At 38.5% G+C, this 9,486-nt stretch overlaps 2 protein-coding genes across 5 annotated transcripts in view; both read left to right on the top strand.

Moving 5' to 3' along the window:
- The first annotated feature begins 477 nt into the window (after positions 1-477).
- bud23 (BUD23 rRNA methyltransferase and ribosome maturation factor) lies at positions 478-8,310 on the top strand. The gene is made up of 12 exons (XM_044354082.1): positions 478-677; positions 2,062-2,099; positions 4,492-4,587; positions 5,082-5,164; positions 5,765-5,861; positions 5,968-6,064; positions 6,152-6,202; positions 6,327-6,412; positions 6,638-6,683; positions 6,769-6,830; positions 7,671-7,760; positions 7,859-8,310. Exons 1-12 carry the CDS (start codon positions 630-632, stop codon positions 7,911-7,913), a joined length of 849 nt encoding a protein of 282 aa, XP_044210017.1. The 5' UTR covers positions 478-629; the 3' UTR covers positions 7,914-8,310.
- A 454-nt stretch (positions 8,311-8,764) lies between these two features.
- The window catches only part of stx1a (syntaxin 1A (brain)), a 63,132-nt gene continuing 62,410 nt past the window's right edge, over positions 8,765-9,486 (top strand). The window contains exon 1 of one of the 4 annotated variants that reach the window (XM_044354081.1): positions 8,765-9,286. In XM_044354081.1, the coding sequence (XP_044210016.1) occupies positions 9,257-9,286 (30 nt within the window). In that variant the 5' untranslated portion in view covers positions 8,765-9,256. The remainder of the gene's footprint in view (positions 9,287-9,486) is intronic. The other 3 variants (XM_044354080.1, XR_006403788.1, XR_006403789.1) reach the window with 3 other exon arrangements.

Here is a 9,486-nt window from a genome sequence, read left to right as displayed (position 1 = left end):
CAATGATGTAAAAGACACATTTTTGACAAATTTGGTACTGTTCTATTTGATGATGCAAGCTAAAATGCTGCTATCAGCCACCACAATCCAAAGTTTAATAGAGGAATTCAAAGTGGTGCATGACAGCAACATAGAGCACATCTTTTCAAAACTGAGAGATAAATTAATAAAGCTGAATATGTCAGTAACCGATATTGATAACATAATAGCTGGCCTAAACAAGAGCAACCTTCTTCGGTTGTATAATGAGAGAGTATTTAGGTCTGATGAAACCCAGGAGACATATTTCTGCAGAAATTTTAACTACGTGGCACCTAAACAAGTGTATTTGAGTAAAAATGCCAAATACTTAAATGTAGTGGCATTGCCGTCACCTTTTTGATCATTGACTGTATATAAATAGTTCACACTGCAATCCGCAAGGTGGCGGTAATGCGCCTAAAAGCAGTTTGCCAATCAACAACAAAAGAGGGGGAGGAAGAAGCGCTCCTGTCGTTTGTATATGACGTCACTGTATTCCCTATTTCACGTGTTGTCTGCTACCACAACACATGGGACATTTTAGCTCATTATTGCACTGATCTTAACTTTTTATCCCCAGAAACTGGTGAACTAAGTCAGCGAAAAGCATGTCCTCCAGCTGTCGACGGCCGGAACACTCGGCTCCTCCAGATGTGGTCAGTGACTCGGTTTACTGCGGTGTATAAGTTAGCTACTAGGCTAACAGTAGGAGCGTTTTCTAACGTCTTATAACCATGGATGTATTAAACAACCGTTAATTAACGCACGGGGACGTTTATTGATGTTTACTGACCGCTTTGGCAACTTCTCAGTGGTTTCTGTTTTCTAATATTGAAATTAGCCTCAGTTTGAGTCTCAAATGTTACAGTGGTGGAAAGTAACTAACTACATTTATCCAAGTACTGTACTTCAGTACAGTTTTGAGGTACTTGAGTATTTCTATTTGATGCTACTTCATACTTCCACTCAACTACATTTCAGAGGGAAATACTGTACTTCCTACTCCACTACTTATTCTACCTATTTATTTGACAGCTTTACTTACCTTTCAGATGAAGATCTGACACGATGGATACTATAACAAGCTTTTAAAATACGACACATGGTAAAGATGAAATCAGTGGTTTCCAACCTTTTTGGCTTTTGATGTCTTGCAGTGTGTAGTCGGGGACACATTCCAAATAGTTGTTTTTCCTTCTAAACTTCTCATATGGTTTCATTTCAGTAACTGTTCAAATTATACAATATTTCACCAAAAATCAAAGATTAGAGATTAAGTCCCAAAACTGAAAACAGATTTGTGTGTCAAAACTTTGTTTTTTCTTCTTCCCTCTGACCCTTTGGAGGGGCCCGACCCCTAGTTTGGGAACCACTGGAGTAAACTAGCTAATTGTATATAAAGTAGTTCAAACTAGCTCCACCTCCAGCAGCTACAACAGTAACATGCTGTTTACATACTGATGCTTCAGTATTAATAATCTAATGATGTCATATATAATAATATATCAGTTAGTCAGTCACAAAATTAGTACTTTAACTTTAATTGGGGGGTTGTCATTTTTGGGACTTTTTCTCTAATCTGAGTTTTAGTGAAATATTGGATCATATTTAATTGACCCAGTATTGGATCAGTATTTAAATGAAAACCTGAGAAGTTTAGAGGGAAAAATCACTATTTGGTGGCGCTGTTAACAACTCATAGACATCTGAAATGTGACCCCAACTACACACTGCTTTTTGTAAGATGTCAAAAGACAAAAAGGTTGGAAACCATTGGTTTCATCTTAAACAATGTGTTGTATTTTAAAAGCTTGTTATGTTATCCATTGTGTCAAATCTTCATCTGAAAAGTAACTAAAGCTGTCAAAGGAATGTAGTGGAGTAGAAAGTATAAAGTAGCATAAATATTCAAGTAAAGTACAAATACTTTAAAATTGTACTTAAGTACAATACTTGAACAAATATACTGTAGTACTTACTGTAGTTGTGTCATGAGCAGTTTTGTTTAAGTGTTAATCTGATGTGTTCTCTTCTCTGCAGTTCTACAATGAAGAGGAGGCCAAGAAATACTCCCAGAAGCAAGTTTGGATGTTATATTATACTAAATTTCACTTTCTGTGACCGCTTAACATACAGTTTTACCTTTTTTATTTCACCCAAAGTAGTTTTAAAGGACTGGTGTGTAGGATTTTAGATGCATCTAGCGGTGAGGTTGCAGAAGATACAACTGAATACCCTTCCCCTTCCACTTAAGCATGTAGGAGAAACTATAGTGGCCTTCTCTAGAGCCAGTGTTTGGTTTGTCCATTCTGGGCTACTGTAGAAACATGGTGGGCTCCGTGAAAGGGGACCCTCTCCCTATGTAGATATAAAAGGCTCATTCTGTGGTAACGAAAACACAGTGATTTTTATTTTCATGTGATTATACACTAATTAAAACATACTTATGAATATTATATTCCATTTCTGCCAAGTACGTTCCGCTAGATGCCACTAAATTCTACACACTGCACCTTTAAGGTCGAACAAATCATATTCCACACTATTAGATAGTATCACAAACATATCTTTATATATTCTTTATCAGTTTCACAATTCGATTCACAACTGATTTGCGATTCAAAATCAGTTCTCAATTCAATACATTCATAGATTTGATTCTAGATTGATGTTTTGAGTTACTCTCTCCATTTGCCTGCAGTAGACACTTTTATAGGTCTCAAATAAAAAAGATCACACTGAATCAAATGTAAACATTTGCTACTAAATGTCAACCTGAGTAAGATTTATGTTCCTTTAGTTCACTCAGTCAACAGGAAACCAAGGCAGCCCTGAGACAAAGGGTCAAATGAATACTTAATACAAAAATAAAAATGATTGCAAAGATAAACTAAGTGTAAAACCTCAAATAACTTAAATTCCTACTTCAATTGACAAAATCAAACAAACAATAGCTGCCTGCTACATTTAGCTGCAAAGTGCATACAAGAACATTGATCACTATTAGCGAGTGATTATTATAGGCTAACCAATTTTGTTTCTTTTCCTCCATTTCTCATGCAGATTACCATCTAATTGATATTTGTATATTTACTACATGAATGTAAAGTGATGAAACAGGCAGCTTCGCTATTTACTGAATTTTATTGACTGTTTCAAAATACATAACAGCTGTTAAAACGCTTGTTTCGCTGCTGCATCTTGTTGGCTTGTTTTTGGCAGTTTGTCATAAGCTTCAAGGAGACTACGTTTTTCATTTAGAGAAAATTAATTTCTCGTTCCCGTCCTCAGATAACCAGCTGGCAGCAGACCTGCTGTGCATTGTGTGTTTAGGCTGTGGGGGAGGAGGGCTGCAGGGGCCGCAGCGAGAAAACTGAACCAGAATCAACTTTTGGAGAAACGCAACCTGTAACGCTGTACAACCCTGCCATATGACAAAAACATTACTAGGAAGAGGGGAGGACACAGGGTCATCATTTGATAACGTTAAAAGTAAAGTTAGGATTTGCTGACGGCTTCCCGACTCATTTCAAAAAGACGAGAGAGAGAAGCAGTGGTCGAACGAGCTAGAGAGTGAATGAGGAGAGGGAGCGCTGGTAACGTCAGTGAGGAAGCTGGTCAGATCAATTAAACGTTATTTTCTGACTGTTTCACAGCGGTTACAAATAAATAAGCCCACAATGGCACACACCTGTGGAGGTGCGCTGCAGCGCCTGATAATGGCATTAAGCTCCTTCTTCCCTTGGAGATGAGAAAATCCAAAATTTGTCCAAATGATCGCCTTCACAGCCGGTGGACCAGGTTGTATTTGTTTTACTGTCAAGTACTCCATTGCTCACGGTCTCTCCATGACACACACTTTACTTCCTTCTTGCCCCCGGATTTGGGTCCGGGCGCCATCTATGGGATTTAGCGAGCTAATTCATATCAGGAAAAAATTGAAAACAGCGTCGTGAAAAGACTGAAAAATGTGAATCGATTCTCGGAATTTCTGAATCGGCAGAGATAGAATCGCGATTCTTATGTGAATCGATTTTTTTTTGCGCACCCCTATTATTTCTATAATATTGTACAGTTCAGTTTTATTTAATGAACTTGAACAAGTCAAAAAGTAAATAGACAATGCCATCTACAGATAAATTCTGGAGCATCTGTTTTAGGGCAAAAGGAAATTAATTGTGGAGATTTTGATAAATTTAGGAACATTATCTAAATTACAGCTAAAACTCTACACTCACATTAAACTTTATGAAAAAAAAAACCCTCACTAAATCATGGTCAGTGGAAATAATCACATGATATGATTACCTCAAGTCAATCTCTTCAAAATCAGAGTCCCATAAGATTTATAAGTCTGCTAAATTCAGAGTAAAATCGAATGGTTTCGAAGTTGAATTTGTTTGTCTTAGAGCATGCTTCTATTCCCAAAAGTCACATGTGAAACTGTCTGTGTGTTTTGTTGCTTTACAGCTCTCGTATGATTGAGATTCAGACTCAGATGTCGGAGAGAGCCGTAGAGCTTTTGAACCTACCAGAGGGACAGCCATGCTTCCTGCTAGATGTGGGGTGAGCATGTGACAAAGTCTTATGTTTACGTATAATATTCCACTATTAGCCTGATTAAGGCAATATTAGTGTGAAATGTCCATGCCAAGAGAATTTTGTGAACCTGAACAGAGTCACATTAAGATGTGTATGCTGTATTGTCATAATAGGTGGGAAGGGAAGTTTAGATATGTTTATACATTTTGCATTACAAGAGGATACAATCATTCTGAAGTACAGTAGTTTTGCAAAACTCAACACAAAGATAACCTCACTGGTAAACTGCCGTAGCAACATTACAGAAAGAGTCTGAGGTTGGATGTTTCTGAGAAACTCTGTAGTAACGACAACATGAAGAAGTGGTGGTTTACCATCATCTTAACGGGTGTGCATGAAAGAGTTTGACAGTGTTTGAGAAGTTTAAACATAACTGTATAAACTTAACTTGTAAGATCCAGAATAACGATCTTGTGTGTTAGTGATGAGAACTCAGGTGTGTGTCATTTGTCTTTCAGGTGTGGCTCAGGGCTCAGTGGAGACTACCTGTCAGAGGAAGGACACTACTGGGTTGGAGTCGACATCAGCACTGCGATGTTGGGTTAGTGACATTGTTGCACTTATGGAAGAAAGTAGAGCTGGATGATGTAGCAATATAATATCAATATTTTGATATTATACAGGATATCATGTGATATTCTGGTTATCTTAAATTGTGATACAGTTTAAATGTCCTGGTCTTAAAAGTTAAATTACAGTTAAAATGATTTAACTTTCTGAAAAAAATTAGCTAAGGGGTATGAACAGTTAGTACCTTTACCTGCTGTGTTATCATATCAATATCACTTATTATGATTTCTCAAAATATGTTGACATTGTGTGAAAACATTAATAGTCTTTCCTGAAATATTGTGCTTGAAGAATGTATTCCCAAACAGTCTCAGCTGCTTATAGATGACCAAAGATCCAAAGTATACAAAACATCAACATCATACTCTTAAAATATTCTTTACAAAAATTGTGATAATGATTTTGAATATTACACATAGATTAAATTGGGGAGTGACATTTTAACTGTTGTACAAAATAACTTTATCATTTCTTTTATATATTTAAGATTTGTTTGTTTAATTAATATGTAAAAGTGATGCAAGTAAATTGCTGAGACGATGATCAAATGTGAACGTCTTCTCCGTGACAGATGTTGCACTGGACAGAGAAGTAGACGGAGACCTTTTAGTGGGCGACATGGGCCAGGGGATGCCTTTCCGACCAGGCACCTTCGACGGTTGTATCAGGTGAACAACATAACATACTTATGTAAAAAAATAAACAGTCACCGCAGTCATTTCTGATTTTAAAAGCAGAGTATTTTCATTGACATTATGTTTTATTCCTCCTCAGTATCTCTGCCCTGCAGTGGCTCTGCAATGCCGACAAAAGGTCACATAGTCCTCCAAAGAGACTCTATACCTTCTTTACTACTCTGTACTCTTCTCTGGTAAGGTTTTATGAATCTTGTTGATATGAATTCAAAATAGCCAGATATCCATATTTTACAATCTTCTCCTCGCTCTTTGTCTTCCAGTCAAGAGGCTCACGTGCTGTTTTTCAGCTTTATCCAGAGAACTCAGAACAGGTGAAAAGAAGAAAAAAAAAACATTGTGTCATTCTGTATTTTATGATGGTTGGGTGTCAGAGTTTACAATCTGATGTTAGAATTCCTTCACTCACCTCTAGTCTTCCTTGTCCCTCTCTAAAAGCTTGAGCTGATCACGTCGCAGGCCATGAGGGCAGGCTTCAGCGGAGGCATGGTGGTGGACTACCCCAACAGCAGCAAGGCTAAAAAGTCAGTTCCTGTCTGAAGTGGAGCTTTCATTTTGTCATATTCAGCCACAGGCATCTGCAATTGATTGCTTCTTAACGGCCTGTGAAATTAGAAGCAGTGTACTCTCAACACAAGGCTAATTAGAACAGGATGACATGTTTGGCACATTAGCCTCGTGATAAATTGTCACACATTAGAATGATTTTCCTTCTCACAAGCACCTTTTTCTTTTTTCTTTTTTAACAGGTTCTTCCTGTGTTTGTTTGCTGGAGTAACAGGAGTCCTTCCCAAAGTAAGAAGCAAAGGAGTTAGCTGTAGATATTGTCTGTCTTATTAGCCACGTTATGATTGCTGTGATCTTTTTTTCTTCATTTCAGGGTTTGGGATCAGAAACTTCAGACAGAGCTGTTTCAAACCAGGTCCAGTATTCAGGACAAAGGTAAAGATACAGAAAGACACTGGATGTGTTTACATGAATGTGATACCCGTGTGATCAGATTATTGTGATAGTTTAATGAAACTGTTAACACAGTTTGAAGAAGCAACAGTTAGTTCAAATAACCAGAAATTATAGAGATTCATTTGTTGGTTTATATTATCTAGAGAGAGATATGATGTGATGAGATGCAGCCTGAGGCCATGTGTGCATCAGATGAAACATGTCAAGATATTTATTTCTTTTTAGTTTTTCTTAATGTGTTTACAACAGATTTTGGCACAGTGGTTATTCATTTTCCTACAGAAATGAAAGAATTGCCTGTGTTCACAAACACACTGCTGCTGTTTACATCAGCATTGTCTGTGACCTTTACAGAATAATTGCATGTTTGAGAAGAGCATTCATAACAGGCTATAATATTTACCCAACCAAATAAATCCAAGGGACTAGAATAGTAGCTGTATTAAGTGAATAATCTTACACTGGACTTTACTCTGATTCAAATCATTCATATGTGGTTATACTGTCGATTTGTATTTAAACAGCCATTTAAAAACATTCCCATTTACTGCTAGCTGTCAGGATAGGAAACAGGTCTTGGCACTCATAGGTACAGGTTCGGTCATACCTGGATCGATGAAGCCAAAAGACCGAGAGAAATCTTACAAAAGGTTGTCGTCCTGCCTGATGTGAAACCCTGTCAGGTGGGTTTTCCTCCCTTTCACATCATTATGTATAAGTCTCTTCTCCTGGTAACACAAGAGACTTTCATGTCTGATATAGAAGTGCAGATTTTTGATGTGGTGCATTTTAAATAAGCTACACTTTGTCTTTGTGAAGATGCCGTTTCAAAAACATGAAGGGGAAATCGTTGAAGAAGGGACGAGATTGGATCATGGAGAAAAAGGAGAGGAGGAGGAGACAAGGACGGTATGTACATGACTGTTTTAAATTGGCTTTTACTTTTAGGGTTAGTTGTGTCTATAACAGTTGTTGACGCCTCCTCTGTCTCTTTTGTGGTCCTATAGGGAGGTTCGAGCCGACACAAAATACACCGGACGTCAGAGAAGACCTCACTTCTAGCTCTGACTCATGCAGCTCTACCTTCATCAGCTCTCGTCTATACCTCACCCGCACACAAGCACCTCTGGAACTGCAGTGTGTTTGGACTCAATTCATTTTGCAGCTCTTCAATTCAAGTGGATGAGACTCAAGAGCGAAATGCTATTATGGCCAATCGTTTTTATATTTGGTCGAGTGTTTGGCAATTTCTCTCCCAACAAATGGTGGTGAGGATGGAAGGTACCAAGTGCATGAACAGACATCTGTACTGCCCACTGTTGGCACAAAACACAGTGGAGACAGAGGTGGCACCACAATGTCACAGAATTAAATTATGAGTGATCAAATGAATCTCTGATCAGCTGCTTATTGTATTATCTGCAATATTTTCACAATTAAAACTAAACAAAAATAGAAATCTTCGTCGTATTTGCTGTTTGTTTTCCCAGAATATAGAAGAAATTGACAAAACTTCACAGTATCACAATCCCATGTTACAAAGAAGATGATGGGATATGCAATGTGACATATTTATTACATATGCAGATGTGTCCTGAACAAACTTAAGTTTGTAAAGATTACAAAAAGGGTGAGTCAGTAGGGACCTCAGGTTGTGAGTGACAAAACAATAAAACCTAATACATAAATGGTCAAAAGAGGATTTTTGCTGGTAAAATAAAAACAAAAAGAGCTTATGAATGCATCTCACCAAAAAGGAAAACCAAAGGGATGTAATAGCCTATATTTTCCTATACATAATGTAAGACAAATCCAATTGATAATGAAGATTTCTTGTGCTGATGATGTGTTCTGTGCTGTCTTTGCGCTTCGTGTGGCCAACAGAGGTCGCTGTGCGCTTTGGCACGGTGCAAACCACCTGGGCGTTATCTCTGAACGTGCCCAATCGATAATGAAATTCAACACAATTTCACCACTTAGCCTGTCTCTCTGGGGCGGTTATTTCTCTGTCAAACTAAACCACATGCTGTCAGACTGACGTTGGCGGAACAAAAAGAAACCTGGAGGGTTGAGTACTTTTTATTTTATTATTTATTTTTTTTGAAGACTCAATTAGTGCGAATTGAGGAGGAAGTTGCGGGTGTGTAATGGGTTAACGGCGGAAGGCCTCGCCTCACCTTTTGTGCGCGTCACCCGGCTTTGTAAAGTGGTCCCACCACCACTCCAGCATCCAAACCGAGGGGGGTGGAAATCACCGCCTCTCGCCGCCGACAGACGCGCATCCTCGCCTCGGTCGTTCTCTCATCATCCTGTCGGTCTCCGCCCCGCCGCTCCATCATCACACACATCCATTAGGAAACGACAACTGACGGAATAAGAGTGATTCAGCGGCGAAGCAGGGCAGCATGAAAGACCGCATGCAAGAACTTAGACATGTAAGTTACTGTTTGATTCTTTAAAATGCTCAGCATCCACCTGATCTGAGAATAAATGATTTTTAAATCCGCTTTTAGATGATGTAAAAGTGTTGTCGGAGAGGGCAGCGCCACAGCGCCCGCTGCGCTGATTGAGCAACAGTTGTTACTCTCGGGGAGTCTGATGGAGCCTGAAATTGTGTTTTATTTTGGGCAACAGG

The sequence above is a fragment of the Thunnus albacares genome, chromosome 6 (genome assembly GCF_914725855.1).
Source record: "Thunnus albacares chromosome 6, fThuAlb1.1, whole genome shotgun sequence".
NCBI lineage: Eukaryota > Metazoa > Chordata > Actinopteri > Scombriformes > Scombridae > Thunnus > Thunnus albacares.
The sequence above is the reverse complement of the archived record's forward strand: the minus strand, read 5'-3'. Positions and strand labels throughout refer to the sequence as shown.

What these genes read in the sequence shown, in the direction of transcription:
- bud23 (XM_044354082.1), top strand. Translation starts at nt 630, where the DNA reads ATGTCCTCCAGCTGTCGACGGCCGGAACACTCGGCTCCTCCAGATGTG. An exon ending in GCCAAGAAATACTCCCAGAA is followed by an intron (nt 2,100 to 4,491) that starts GCAAGTTTGGAT and finishes GTTGCTTTACAG; the next exon opens with CTCTCGTATGATTGAGATTC. An exon ending in CATCAGCACTGCGATGTTGG is followed by an intron (nt 5,165 to 5,764) that starts GTTAGTGACATT and finishes TCTCCGTGACAG; the next exon opens with ATGTTGCACTGGACAGAGAA.